This window comes from Erinaceus europaeus, chromosome 11, assembly GCF_950295315.1.
Source record: "Erinaceus europaeus chromosome 11, mEriEur2.1, whole genome shotgun sequence".
Taxonomy (NCBI): domain Eukaryota; kingdom Metazoa; phylum Chordata; class Mammalia; order Eulipotyphla; family Erinaceidae; genus Erinaceus; species Erinaceus europaeus.
The window spans coordinates 47623424-47639194 of NC_080172.1; the positions used below are offsets into that span (position 1 = coordinate 47623424).

At 39.7% G+C, this 15771-nt stretch overlaps 1 protein-coding gene across 2 annotated transcripts in view; it reads right to left on the reverse strand.

Moving 5' to 3' along the window:
- NUP210L (nucleoporin 210 like) overlaps nt 1–15771 on the reverse strand; it is a 147815-nt gene that overhangs the window by 48013 nt on the left and 84031 nt on the right. For both annotated transcript variants that reach the window (XM_060201462.1, XM_060201461.1), the window contains exons 22-24: nt 10265–10392; nt 7708–7840; nt 1254–1316 (exon numbers count right to left, since the gene is read on the reverse strand). In XM_060201462.1, the coding sequence (XP_060057445.1) occupies nt 1254–1316; nt 7708–7840; nt 10265–10392 (324 nt within the window). The remainder of the gene's footprint in view (nt 1–1253; nt 1317–7707; nt 7841–10264; nt 10393–15771) is intronic.

Sequence of the window (15771 nt, forward strand, 5' to 3'; positions counted from 1 at the left end):
GGAACTTGAACCTGGGTCTTTGTGCATAGTGTGTGTGCTCTACTGGGTGTGCCACCTTCTGGCCCCACCCTCCCCAACACGTTTTCCAAACAACTCTCTAATTTGCCAACCACCATATCCCATATCAACTCAAACACAGAAGAAATGGAAGTGATCCACAGGATTCTAATAGTGTAACCATACCATGTTCATCAGAGAACAGGGAAAAAAATCTTCCTTCCTTCCTTCCTTCCTTCCTTCCTTCCTTCCTTCCTTCCTTCCTCCCTCCCTCCCTCCCTTCCTTTCACCCTTCCATCCTCCCTCCCTTCCTTCCTTCCTTCCTTCCACCCTTCCTTCCTTCTTTCCTTACTTCCTCCCTCCTTCCCTCCCTCCCTTCCTTTTACCCTTCCTTCCTTCCTTCCTCCCTCCCTCCCTCCCTTCCTTTCACCCTTCCATCCTCCCTCCTTCCCTCCCTCCCTCCCTTCCTTCCTTCCTTCCTTCCACCCTTCCTTCCTTCTTTCCTTCCTTCCTTCCTCCCTCCTTCCCTTCCTTTCACCCTTCCGTCCTCCCTCCCTCCCTCCCTCCCTCCCTTCCTTCCTTCCTTCCTTCCTCCATCCCTCCCTCCCTTCCTTTCACCCTTTCACCCTTCCTTCCTTCTTTCCTTCCTTCCTTCTTTCCTTCCTTCCTCCATCCCTCCCTCCCTCCCTCCCTTCCTTTCACCCTTCCACCCTTCCTTCCTTCTTTCCTTACTTCCTCCCTCTCTTCCTTTTACCCTTCCTTCCTCCCTCCCTCCCTCCCTCCCTCTTCTTTCACCTTTCTACCCTTCCTTCCTTCCTTCCTTCCTCCCTCCCTCCCTCCCTCCCTCCCTCCCTTCCTTCCTTCCTTCCTTCATTCCTTCCTTCCTTTTCTTGCCACCAGAATTATTGATGGGGGCTTGGTGCCTGCACAGTGACCTCACCCCTTTTCTTTGATAGAAAATGAAAGAGGGTGATAGAAGGAGAGACATCTGCAGCACTGCTCCACTGCACATGAAGCTTCCCTGCTGCAGGTGGGAACCATGTGCTTGAACCTAGTTCCTCGAAAATGGTAGTGTGTGTGCTCTACTGAGTGTATGCCTGACCCCCAAAAGATTGACTTCTTCTCAATCAAATTCTGTTGTGTTTGTCTAGGAGTGCACAAGAGAAGGTTAAATGAAGAGATGCATGTATGTTTTGAGGTGGGACAGAGGTAGAATGAGGAGAAGGGGTAAATATTGTTTTTATCTTTAACATCACCTGTATCATGTTAGTTGGAATCAGTGTTACTTTCTCAGGAACAAGTCTGAATGGAGGAAACACCTTAAAGGAGAAAAGCAAAAGGTCAAATATGATCATGCACTTTGACCTAATGAGGAAATTCCAGTCATATGAAATGAAACCATATTCAAAGACATGCACTTGCTTTTTTTGATAATTTATTTTAATGAAAGAGATAAAGATCAGAGCACTGCTCAGTTCTGGCTTATAGTGGTGCTGGGGATTCGACCTTGGACCTTGGAGCCTCAGGCATGAGAGTCTTCTATATAACCATTATGCTGCCTCCCCAGCCTGACATGTACTTTTATTTATGAATTTACTTTCTGCAGAGCTGAGACCCTGCACACACATGATTTTACCACTCCCAGAATGGATTTTTCTTTTTAATTTTATTTCAGAGAAAGAGAGAGAAATATATAGAAAGAGAGAGACACCTGCTCCACTATCCCTATACTCTGGTGCTCCCATCTGGTGCTGGAGCTCAAACTTGATGCTAAGGAGGAAACTTTAGTCAACTTTGTCTTTAAGATGGAGAAATAGTATGAGGGGGAAGTGACATCATAGCATCAACTGGACTTTTCTCCACTGCCATCACAGCACTGGGAACCAAGTTCATGGGAAGGTGGGTAACTTAATCTGTGATATATTGCTTTGATCCACTCTTATTATTTTTAAATAAAATTATATTTATTTATAGTAACAACAACTATAAATTATTTGAAGCTTAAATACGTCTCTCCCATAAAATAAATTTGGCAGTGGCACATCTGGTAGAGTGAACATGTTATAAGGACCCCAGTTCAAGTCCTTGGTTTGTACTTGCAGGGGATTGGGTGGTGGCACACCCAGTTGAGTGTACACATTACATGTGCAAGAACCTGGGTTCAAGCCCCTGCTCCCCACCTGCAGGGATGACACTTCATGAGAGGTAAGGCGGGTCTACAGGTGTCTATCTTTCTCTCTTTCTTTTTAAAATTTCTTTATTGGGGATTAATGGGTTACAGTCAACAGTAAATATATAATAGTTTGTACATGCATAACATTTCCACATAACAATACAACCCCCACTAGATCCTCCTCTGCTATCATGTTTCAGAACCTGAACCCTGCCCACCACCCCAGAGTCTTTTACTTTGGTGCAATACACCACCTCCAGTCCAAGTTCTACTTAAAGTTTACCCTGCTGATCTTGTTTTTCAATTTCTGCCTGTAGATGAGATCATCCCATATTCATCCTTCTGTTTCTGACTTATCTCATTTAACATGATATCTTCAAGCTCCATTCAAGATGGGGTAAAGAGGGTGAATTCACCATGAACCTGAGATCTTGGAGCCTCAGGAATAAGAGTCTCTTTGCATAACCATTATGCCATCTATCCTTGTTCACATTTCTCAGTTTTCCACATAACAATTCAACCTCCCTCTAGGTCCTCCTTTGTCATCGTGTTCCAGGACCTGAACCCTCTCCTCCCTACCCCAGAGTCCTTTACTTCAGTGCAATACACCAGACCCAGTTCAAGTTCAGCTTTGTGTTTATTGTTCTTTTTTTTTTTTTGATAATTGGATTTGTTTCATTGAAGATGCCTTTAAAATTTATATGGAAGAGTTCTGCCAATGATCTCCTCTAAGGTTTTGGTAGTTTCTGGTCTAACATCCAAGGGGTGTTGAACTCCCCTACTATTACTGTGTTGCTGTTAATATATTGCTGTAGCTCTTTCAACAGATGTTTGATGTATTTAGATGGCCCCTCATTGGGTGCACAGATGTGAGTAATTGTTAAGATCCTCTGAGAATTAAGTAATGTCCATCCATATCTTTTAAAGTTTTATTTATTTTTAGGTATATTGTGTCAGATTGAGAATAGCTATTTCTGTCCTTTTTTGTGGTCCATTGGCTTGTATGGCAGTTTTCCATCCTTTCACTTTGAGTCTGTGTTTGTCTTGTTGAATTAGGTGGGGTTCCTACAGACAACATATAGTTGGGTTGTGTTTTCTGATCCATCTTCCTACTCTATGCCTTTTAATAGGTGAATTCAGGCCATTGACATTTACTGACATTATAGGTTGAAGAAATTTTAATGCCATTATTCTAAAATTTTAGAGTATTCTGATATATGGCATATTTATGATGATGTGACTGTTTATAAAACTTTCAGAACTTCTTGAAGGGCAGGCATGGTGATAGTTGATTCCTTCAACTGTTGCTTGTCTGAGAAAATTTTTATGCCTCCATCTAGTCTGCATGACAGTCTAGCAGGATACAGTAGTTTTGGTTGAAAGCCTTTCTCATTGAGAGCTCGATATACATCTTGCTATTCTCTTCTGGTTGTTAGTGTTTGTGTGGAGAAATTTGCTGCTAATCTTATGGGTTTTCTTTTGTAGGTGACTCTCTGTTTTTCTCTTGCAGCCTTCAAGATCCTTTCTTTATCCTTATTCGTTTTCATTCTAAATATGATGAGTCTTGGTGTCTTTTAAGTCTGGGTTAATTCTGTTTGGGAGATCCTCTGAGCTTCTTGAACCTTCATGTCTTCTGTGTCTAGAGTAGGAAGTTCTCAGCTATTATGCCCTGTAGAATGCTTTCTTCCCCTCCCTCTCTTTCTTCCTCTGGCAAGCCAATAATGCATATATTATTTCTTTTGAAGTCATCCCCTATGTCTCTGTTGTTGTTTTCAGTATCTCTTAATTTTTTAAAAAAAATTTTATTTATTTATTAATGAGAATGATAGGAGGATAGAGAGAAAGAACCAGACATCACTCTGGTATATGTGCTGCCAGGGACTGAACTTGGGACCTCATGGTTGAGAATCCAATGCTTTATCCACTGTGCCACCTTGGACCACAGTATCTTTTAATCTCTTTTTGAGACCTTTTACTTCTTTTGTAGTTTTCTCTAATTCATCTTCAATCTTGCTAATTCTGTTTTCTGCCCCACTTATTCTATTCTCTTTCTCCTGTTATTTTATGTAGCTCAGCTATTTTGTTACCCTTATCTGATACTGTATTAGCTTGTTCAGTTAGTTGTGCTATTTCAGCTTTCAGCTCTCTAATTACCTCAAGATAGCTAGTGTTTTATTTGAAGTCTCATTTGCTGTTTCCCCATTTCTGATATTACTTTCAAACTCTTTCCTCACTTCTGTGACTAATTCCTCAATTAGTGTTTGGATTTTGTACTCATTCTTATGTGCTTCTATTTTAGGGAGCTTTTAGTTGGGATTTTCCCCTGGTTCATTTCTCCAATGTTTCTTCTTGGTTTAACCATTGTATATGGTGTGTTATGAGGTTCCTTTCTCAGTAATACTCAATCCACTAATCAAATCACATTTGCATGGATTGACTTGTGTCTAAGTACGATACTAAAAGGGTTCATAGTTGTGGAAATTAATAATTGTTTCAATGTTGTCTCAATCCTTGAGGTGAAGCACACTGGCTGTTAAACCCTCTTTTGTTCTTTATCTTCCTTGTAGGCTATGGGAGCCTGTGGGCTTTTTAACTCTAAATATATTTTTTAACTTAATTACTCACTTCTAACCTAGGGATAAAACAGGGTGGGGGAGAGATAGCACAGTGGTTATGCAAAGAGACTCCCATACCCCAAGGGTCCAAAGCCTCAGGTCCAATTTGGCTTCTCTGACAACAGCAAGAGCCAAGCTGGGCAGCACTCCTTGGCCCTGTGAGTTTCTAAAAAAAAAAAAAAAAAACACTCCTGTTTATACTCTGTGTATTCTGAGGCAATTATTTAACACATCTCCAAATTCATTGGGAGAACAATGTGGAAAGACTTTTACTATACAGCCCCACATCCAGACCACTGGGAGTGTATTTCTTCTGAGTTGCTTGATCAGGTCTCTGCACATGATGTCAGCACAGGGCCTCCCCCATGCTGCTCTAGCCTCCAAGGAACAGTAGTAATGGAGACTCACAGATGCATTTGGTGAACTTTAGGGGATCCTCTCCTCCTGTTAGCAGGCTTTTTGTTGGTAAAACAGACTGGAGGTGGCACCTCAACTGGCAAATTGCCAGAATGTTACCAGTCTCTCCTAAGTAAATAATGGCTTTCAGCCCCAGGAATCTCTCTTTAGGCCCCTCTCAGTCCATGAGCCACATGTGTTTGCACTCACCCGTGCCTTGGTGGATTCCCAAAGTATTCCAAATTTTGTCTTGTTATGTTCTCAGGTCATTTTCTCTTCTTTTTTCTCTTTTTTTTAAGATTAAAAAAATATTTATTTACTTTTTGTTGCCCTTGTTTTTATTGTTGTTGTTATTGATGTCATCGTTGTTGGATAGGACAGAGAGAAATGGAGAGAGAAGGGGAAGACAGAGAGGGGGAGAGAAAGATAGATACCTGCAGACCTGCTTCACCCCTGTGAAGCGACTCCCCTTCAGGTGGGGCGCCAGGGGCTCGAACCGGGATCCTTATGCCAGTCCTTGTGCTTTGCGCCATATGCGCTTAAACCACTGTTCTACTGCCTGACTCCCCTCAGGTGATTTTCTTTGTTATTCCTCTCTCTCTCCCTCCCTCCCTCTCTCTTTTTCTCTTTCTATCTCCTATTCCCCTTTCAATTTCTCTGTCCTATCAAATAAAATTTTAAAAAAAGAAGGAAAAAAAATGGCAACTGCACACCTTTACTAGGTGAAGCAGTACTGCAGGAATATCTATCTATCTGTCTACCTACCTACCTATCATCTATCTATTCCTTCCCTCTCAATTTCTGCCTCTATCCAAAATAAAATATTTTTAAAAGTTTGAAAATAATTTTTAAATAACAACAAACAAATAAGTAGATGAATACAATATAAATGTGAGTCATTAGTCAATACACAGCTGTTCTGGTTCTATGGAAAGGCACACCTGCAATCTCCCTGCTCTTTGTGAAAGAGAACAGGATCAGGGTGACCTTGAAGGTGGTAAAGTAGCTGCACCATGACAGCCAGACAGCAATTTCCAGAAGAATGGGTCAAAGGGGGGTACAGTAGAAGAAAAATAAATGATCTTGCTTGCTTGCCTCAATGTACAGATAACACTGAATCATGAGAAACATTGTCTAGTTACTATGTTACAGAATTCCTTAGATTTTAATTATAACCTCTCTTCAGTACATAGAGTGTACAAAGTCTCTATACCAACACTCAGTTTTGGAACTGTTTTTTTTTTCTAACTATCTGAAGGCTGTTCCTGAGATTGAATTTTTTTTTAAAACCAAGGTTATTGCTGGGGCTCAGTGCCAGCACTGCAAATTCACTGCTGGCAGCCTTTTTTTTTTTTCCCTATTTAATTTGACAGGACAGAGAAACTGCGAAGAGAGGGAGAGATAGGAAAGGAGAGAGAAAGATAGACACCTGTAGCTTTGTAGACTTGAATGAAGTGTCCTCCCTGCAGGTGGGGAGCTGGGGCTTGAACCCAAGTCCTTGAACATGTAATATGTATGATCAACCAGGTGCTTGAATTCTGCTTGATTCTTTTAAAATTAAATATATATATATATATATATATATATATATATATATATATATATATATATCCAGGAGCTTTGTTGGGGTTTCACACATGCAGTTCCTCTGCTCCCAGAAGACTTTTTTCCCCCAAATAAAGGGTAAGAGACAGAGAGGAAGACACAGAGAGAAGAATGACACCAAAGCACCCACTCTACCAACCACGAAGTTTCCCCTTCACATGTCACTACCTTAGAATGGCTGCAGGTTTTAGACACTAGTCCTTGTGCATTATTGTTGGTATCTTCTAATTCTGCTTTTAAAAACCCCTTCTGTTTCATTTGGTTTAAATCCCCCTTGCTTAGCCGTCTATTTACATAAATCACTTTTTTACATAAAGCACCACCTTCCCTCCATGGCATTGATGGTTTAGTGGTAGAATTCTCACCTGCTCCACCCCCTCTCCTTGTCACACCCTGATCCTCTCCTTGTCTCACTCTGATTTTCACCAGTCACTTTTCTCTCCACCCTCTCTATGTCACATCCTGTTTCCACCCTACTTGGCAAGTATATATATAAAGACAGCATTGTGAGTTTTACGGTACTTTTAGTTTAGCTTAGCTCGGCTTAGATTGTGCTGCGTCCTGCATGAATAAAGAGATACTGCCTACAGCTCAACCATGAGTCCTTGGTCGTCTGTTACCCGCCCGTGAAGCCAGCCCGGCGAAAACAACATAGCCCGTCGAAAACAACACATTATAAATTGTGCACTCTATTGGATGAACTATCTCCTCATATCGAATCAGAAATTTATTGAGAGATAGAAGGGGGAGGAGAAAACACACTCCACATAACAGAGTGTCTGATTCATTAACAGACTCAATGAAAATCTAAGCCTGTCTGCTTTTAGTTAACACTATCAATTTTCAACTTGAACTAAAAAAAGCAGATAAATAAAGCTAAATGTGAAGAAGCATAAGTTTTGAATGAGATAAATTCCTTACTTCAATTTGTCGAGGAGTTGATGTGAATTTTCTCCCCATCTTGTCCCTGGCAATAGCCACTAGTGTGGTTTGTCCAATTGTGACAGCTCGAAGGATATAATTTTCAGAATATTCATCTTGTTCCTCCATTAACCTGCAATGACCATGTATTTAAAAAAAAACTTTTTATTTCACACATAGTATGTGAGCGATGAGAGGCTAGAGCACAGCTCTGGTACATGGAGAGTAGAGGGGATCAAACTGGGAGCCTCAGGGAGCTCTGCCATTTCCACAGCTACAAGATTTTGTTTTAAAAGTGACTAGTTATACACCTTTTAAATTTATTTTTAAAATATTTATGTTTTTGAGATTATGAAAGAGAAGGGAGCGAGAAACCAGAGCATTGCTCAGTTCTAGTATAAGATGATACCAGGGAATGAACTTGTGGCCTCTGGGGCCTCATAATACACATTCTGGGCTCTAACAGGCTGAGATGTCTCCACAGTCCTTTGGAATAAACAGGCTTTTTTGGGGAAGTGGAGGGGAATGGAGAACTCACTGGATAGAATGCGTATATTGCTATGCTTATAACACAAGTTTATGTTCCAGCCCCATATGGGAGGTGATGTAGCAACAGAGGAAGCTCAGTACTGTGGTGTCTCCTACCTTTCTCAATCAGAATGAAAAAAGTGGTCTGGAGAAGTGAAACTATATATGCAGGGCCCAAGTTCCATCAACAAAACATTTGTTTTTATGTACACCTATGTTCATAGCAGCACTATTCATAACAGCCAAAACCTGGAAGCAACCCAGGTGCTCAACAACAGATGAATGGCTGAGAAAATTGTTGTATATATACACAATGGAATACTACTCAGCTATTAAGAATAATGAACCCACCTTCTCTGACCCATCTTGGTTGGAGCTAGAAGGAATTATGTTAACTGAAATAAGTCAGTAAGACAAAGACGAGTATGGGATGATCCCACTCATAAACAGAAATTGAGAAAGAAGAACAGAAAGGGGAACTCAAAGCAGAATCTGACTGAGTTTAGAGTATTGCACCAAAGTAAAAATCTCTAGGGGAAGGGTGAAGGTAGATTTTCAGTTTCACTGTGGGGGAGGAGGAGGGAGGGACTCAGACCTTTGGTGGCAGGAAATGGTGTTAATATACACTCCTATTAACTTATAGTTTTACAAATCACTATTTAATCAATATGAGAGGGAAAAATGGATTGAATGTATCAAACTTTTTGATGCATAGACCATAGTTCTGAGTATATATTCCTTCAGTCTAAGCAGTTAAGACTCAAGTTGGTAATCTGATTGAATTTTAACAGTAGGCTTAAATTGTTAATACATTTCTAGTAATGACTTTTTCTTTGAAATAGTAAATCACCTATAATCTTAGATCAGGAAGAACAGAAGCAACTAGTGGCATCACTTTATAAGATACAGCTATGTGTAAATTAAAGGACATAAATTATGGTGAGTTCTTGTATGATACAGCAAATTCTAACAATGGGATTTTCAAAGTCAACCCAATCCAAATAATTTGTTTATAACTATAATTACCTATTGCCTTCTTTTTTATTTATATTTATTTATTTTCTCTTTTGTTGCCCTTGTTGTTTAACATTGTTGTGGTTATTGATGTTGTTGTTATGGATAGGACAGAGAGAAATGGAGAGAGGAGGGGAAGACAGAGAGGGAGAGAGAAAGACACCTGCAGACCTGCTTCACCACTTGTGAAGCAACTCCCCTACAGGTAGGGAGCCAGGGGCATCTATTGCCTTCTTAAATCCTAAGACAGCAGGAACCTTCCCCATTCTCTATCAAGCCCATATCTCTCCCAGTCCTGGAACCTCTGGGTTGGGGCTCGCTTTCATGCATGCTTCTCTCAATTCATACCAACTGATACTGCATCTACTGATCTAAATCAATACAGCCAGTACCACCTTAGCATGTTTCACTGTGTCCAGAGACGTCAGGCAAGAAATGTCAACCCTCCAGCTTTATTACTCTGGTGAGACCTTTCCTAGCTCATAGGACTCCTTAATTCCATTTTGGGTGGTGCGCTTCCTAACAAAGCCACAGGACCTAGATATAGACCAGGGCCCACAAGATAGGGCATATGTACACATGTATCCATAAGTTAGGGGAAAATATGTACCTTAAAGCAAGAGTGCACAATAGTTTGCAGTGAGTCAATAAATGCAGCAATCAAGTAGAAAGACCTAAAAAAGACACCATAAAGTACCTAATCAAATAGTTTCTACTTAGACCTAGATACCCTCTTTACCTACTTCCTATTTCACTTCCCTCAATCACTCCAAGGCTAACTTTGTCAGATGAAATAAGGACTATAAAAGCTGGATAATGGTAAGAGATGGGCATACTTTAATGATGGCTCTTTTGGTCACTACCAGGCCACCCCATCACCCGGAGCCCTAGTCAGGAAGTCCTGGAATTCCCACATAGATATGATGGGCCTAGAATTTACCTGTTGAACAGCTCCCCCAGCTGGAGTCTCATGATAGTAACCATAAAGAGAATGAAATATCAAAATGGTACTCACGTCAGGGTGACAATGGCAGAAGCCAACTGTAGTTTGAGCTCCATGTTTCTGAAGTATTTGTTTCTGAATGGGTGTTTGGAGGAACCAAGAACCCTCACAGTTACTAACACAGTTTTACCTATTTCAACCTAACAGTTAAAAAAAAAAAGAAGATAATTTTAGCAGTGGTATCTCATTCAGCAAGGAAGATTAGCAGGCCACAGACTTTTTTTTTTTTTTTTAATTTGTTTGGCTTTGTATGTTAACTCTCTTTTCAGCCACCAGGTTCCAGATGCTGACCAGACTTCCCTGGACAGACGACCCCATCAATGTGTATTGGAACGCCACTTCCTCAGAGCCCCACCCTACTAGGGAAAGAGAGAGACAGACTGGGAGTATGGATTGACCAGTCAATGCCTATGTTCAGCGGGGAAGCAATTACAGAAGCCAGACCTTCCACCCTCTGCAACCCACAATGACCCTGGATCCATACTCCCAGAGAGATAGAGAATGGGAAGGCTATCAGGGGAGGGGGTGGGATGTGGAGATCGGGTTATGGGAATTGTGCGGAATTATACCCTTCTCATTCTATGGTTTTGTTAATGTCTCCTTTCTTAAATAAATAAAAAAAACAAAAATTTTTTAAATTAAAAAATAAAAAAAAATTTACTTATTGAGGTTGGGTGGTGGTGCACCTGGTTGAACACACATGTTACAATGTGCAGGACCCAGGTTCAAGTCCCCGGTCTCCACCTGCAAGGGGAAAGCTTTGTGAGTGGTGAAGCAGTGCTGCAGGTGTCTCTCTGTCTCTGTCTCCTCCTTTCTCTCAATTTCTGGCTATCTCTAACAATAAATAAATAGTGATAATAATAATAAAAAAGAAAAGTCATGACATGTTTTCCTGTTTTTCTATGCAGAAATGTGTCATGACTAAAAGAAAAAAAGAATTTACTTATTATCAGTGAGAGAGAAGGAGGTGAGAGAGAGAACCAGAGTATCACTCTGGCATATGTGAGGCTAGAGATCAAATTCTAGGCTTCATGCTTGAGAGTCCAACGCTTCATCCACTGCCTGACAATAGAATCTTTTTTTTTTAGAATTGCACTTTTTAATTTTTTAAAGTGTTTAAATTTTTTTTGTTTTTTATTTATTGATTTATTATTGGATAGAAACAGAGAAATTTGATTTATTATTGGATAGAAACAGAGAAATTGATAGGGAAGACAGAGAGGGAGAGAGATATCTATAGTCCTACTTCACCACCTGTGAAGCTTTTCCCCTGCAGGTGCTTGAACCTGGATCCCTGAGCACTGTAATGTGTGCCTTCAACCAGGAGTGCCACCACCTGGCCTTCCACTTTTTTTTTTTTAATTTGTGATTAATAGTAGGTTACAAGATTGTAAGCTTACAGAGTGTAGTTCCATACCACACCTACCACCAAAGTTCTGAATACCCACCACAAACATTTTCTTATTAATATTATATATACCTGGTCATTATCCTACAATCTTATTAATCATTATTAAATCACTAGTAAAAATAAAAGAATACAAATCTATACCTGGTCAGCTTTTTCAAATAAGCCTAGTCCATATAATCTATTGTAAGATATTCTTTTTTAATTTTTATAATTTATTTATTGGATAAAGACAGCCAGAAATTGAGAAGTAAGACACCTGCAGCCCTGCTTCACCACTTGAAAAGCTTTCCCCTTGCAGATGGGGACTGAGGGCTGGACTCCAGGTCCTTAAGCACTGTAACATGTACACTCAACCACGGGTGTACCACGACCCGGTCCCTTTTTTAAATTTCTTTTTAAAATTTTTAAAAATATTTATTTATATTTATTTTCCCCTTTTTATTGCCATTATTGTTTATTATTGTTGTTGCTGATGTCATCATTGTTAGATAGGACAGAGAGAAATGGAGAGAGGAGGGGAAGACAGAGGGGGAGAGAAAGAGAGACACCTGCAGAACTGCTTCATCGCTACTGCCTGCCCCCCACCCCTCTCCCCTATTTTAAATATTTATTTATTTGAGAGAGTATAGAGAAAGAAAGACAACCAGAGCATCATTATAATATATGTGGTGACAAGAATCAAGCCTGGAACATTACCTACACAAATCTTTTTTTTAAATACCAGAGCACAGCTTAGCTCTGGTTTATGGTGGTGCAGGAGATTGAACTTGGCACCTTGGAGCCTCAGGCATGAGAGTCTCTCTGCATAACCATTATGCTATCCACCCCTGCCCCCCGGCCCCACAAGTCTTATATTACTAAGCCATTTCTCAGTCATCTGCTGCTACTTATCTGAATCATGTTTAATTTGGAAAGTTTTTTTTTTTTTTCCCCTCACTAGAGCACTACTCAGCAATGGCTTTTGATGGTACTGGGTATTGAACCTGGAACCTTGGATCCTCAGGCATGAAAGGCTTTTGCATAAACATTATGCTGTCTCCCCAGCCCTGGAAAGTTCTTAAAGAGTAGATATTTCCATTGACATTCTAAAGATCCTTGGCCAGGCAGGTGGCATAGCAGGTAGAACACAGGACTTTTTTTTTTTTCCTTTCTCTGTCTCTTAATTTTTTTTTTTTATTGAGTAGTTAGTAGTTTACAGTATAGTCTTTCCCCCCCCCCACCACTCCAGTCACCAAAAGTCTGTGTCCCGATCCCAACCCCCATAGATAACCACTATAGTTCTCCCACAGTCTTAGATACAGGTTGACATTGCTTTTTTCATATTCGTATGTTCAATTCTCTATATTCTGCATATGAGTGAAATCATTTCTGTAGTTGTCCTTTACCTCCTTACTTGTTTCATTAAACATAATCTTCTCCAATTCCACCCACTTTATTCCAAAGGGCACAATATCATCTTTTTTTATTGCTGAGTAACTCCATCGAGTATATATGTCCCATAACTTTTTTATCCAGTCATCTGTCAAAGGGCATTTTGGTTGTTTCCAAGTTTTTATTATTACAAACAAAACTGCTATGAACATGGTGGTGTATATATCACTTTGAATCAGAAATTATTATATCTTTTGGGTAAATGCCTAGGAGGTATTTCCATTCGTATTTGTTTAAGGATTTTCCATACTGTTTTCTGTAATGACTGCACCATTTTGCACTCCCACCAGCATTGTAGTAGAGTTCCTCTCTCCATATCCTTTCCAGCACTTATCTTCTCTTTTATTGATGAAGCACATTCTCACAGGTGTGAGGTGGAAGCTCAGTGTGGTTTTAATTTGCTTTTCCCTAATGGTGAGTGGATTGGAGATTGGAGCATTTTTGCATATGTTTGTGGGCCATGTGTATCTCTTCTTTTTTTTTTTTAATATTTATTTATTTTCCCTTTTTGTTGCTCTTTTTTTTTAAAGCTTGAACTTTAAAAAATATTTTGTTTATTTATTAATGAGAAACATAGGAGGAGAGAGAAAGAGCCAGGCATCACTCTGGTACATGTGCTGCTGGGGGTTGAACTCAGGACCTCATGCTTCAGAGTCCGATGCTTTATCCACTGTGCCACCTCCTGGACCACTTGTTGCCCTTGTTTTTTTTTTTTTTTTTTATTGTTGTTGTAGTTATTATTGCTGTTGTTATTGATGTCAGTGTTGTTGGACAGGAGAGAAATGAAGAAGGGAGGGGAAGACAGAGAGGGGGAGAGAAAGACACCTGCAGACCTGCTTCACCGCTTGTGAAGCGACTCCCTTGCAGGTGGGGAGCTGGGGGCTTGAACCGGGATCCTTACATTGGTCCTTGTGCTTTGTGCTATGTGCACTTAACCCACTGTGCTACCACCCAGATCCCTGTATCTCTTCTTTAGAGAACTGTCTATTCATATATTTTGCCACTTCTTTATTAGGCTGTTCTTTTGTTGTTCTTGTTGTTGAGCCATATGAATTCTTTATAGATATTTAATATCAACTGCTTGTAAAAGTGTAGTGTGCAAATATCTTTTCCCATCTGCTGGATTTCCTGTTTATCCTTATGGAATTTTCTTTTAATGTGTACAGCCTTTTAAATTTGATATAGTACCATTTGTTCATTTTTGGCTTTGTTTTCCTTCCCCATGGGGTAAAGTCTCCAAATATGTTTTTAATGTTAAGGACTTGAAATGTTTCACTGATGTATTCTTCTATGTATTTTATAGTTTCAAGCTTAATATCCAAATCTCTAATCTGTTTTGAGTTACTTTTTGGTGCGTGGTGTTAGGTGGCAGCCTTCTTCCATTTTTCTACATGTGGCTGTCCGATTCACTCAACACCATTTGTTAAAGAGACAAATCCTGCTTCACCACTTGGCAGGATTGCCATTTTAATGATATTTACTCTTCCAATCCATGAACAGGAGATGTTTTCCATTTCTTTGTGTCAGCCTCTATTTCTTTTAATAATGTCTTATAGTTTTCATTGAAAAGGTCCTTCAACTTTTTAAAAATTTTTAAATATTTATTTATTTTCCCTTTTGTTGCCCTTGTTTTTTTTTTTATTGTTGTTGTAGTTATTATTGTTGTTATTGATGTCATCATTGTTAGACAGGACAGAGAGAAATGGAGAGAGGAGGGGAAGACAGAGGGGGAGAGAAAGATAGACACCTGCAGACCTGCTTCTCTACTTGTGAAGTGACTGCCCTGCAGGTGGGGATCTGGGGGCTCGAACTAGGATCCTTATGCCGATCCTTGTGCTTTGCACCATGTGTGCTGCACTACTGCCCGACTCCCCTTCATCTCCTTCTTTAAATATATATATATATATATATATATATATATATATTTTTTTTTTTTTTTTTTTTTGGATAGAGACAGTGAGAAATTGAGAGGAGAGAGGGAGAGAAACAGAGAGATACCTGTATCCCTGCTGTACCACTCATAAAGATTTTCTCTTGCAGGTGGAGAGCAGGAGCTTGAACTTGGGTCCTTGTGCCCTGTAATGTGTTCACTTAACCAGGTAAACCACCACATGCCCCCCCCTTCACCTCCTTTGCTAGGTTTATTCCCAGGTATTTTATCTTTTTGGATTCAATTGTAAATGGGATTGCTTCCTTCAGTTTCCTTTCCTCTGGTCTAATATATATATATACATATATATATTGCCAGATTTATGTGTATTGATTTTGTAATCTGATAGTTTACTGAATTTATTGATAATTTCCATAGTTTTTTTTATCAGGGTTTTTGGGGTCCTCTAGGTATAACAGCATAACATCTGCAAATAATACAGTTTAACATCCTCCTTTCCAATTTGATTCCTTTGATATTTCTTTCTTGCTTGACTATAATGGCAAGGACTTCTAAGACTATCTTGAATAGAAGTGGTGAGAGTGGTAAGCCTGTTGTTTAGTCTCCAAACTTTGGAGCAATTTATTTTCTTTTTGTGGTTGATTTTTAGCATCATATCATCATGGTCTGAGAAGATGCACTGTATGATTTTAATATTCATATAGTTGTTTAGGCTATCTTTGTGATCCAGCATATGGTCAATTCTTGTAAATGATTCATGTACTTGAGAAGACTGTGTTCTCATTT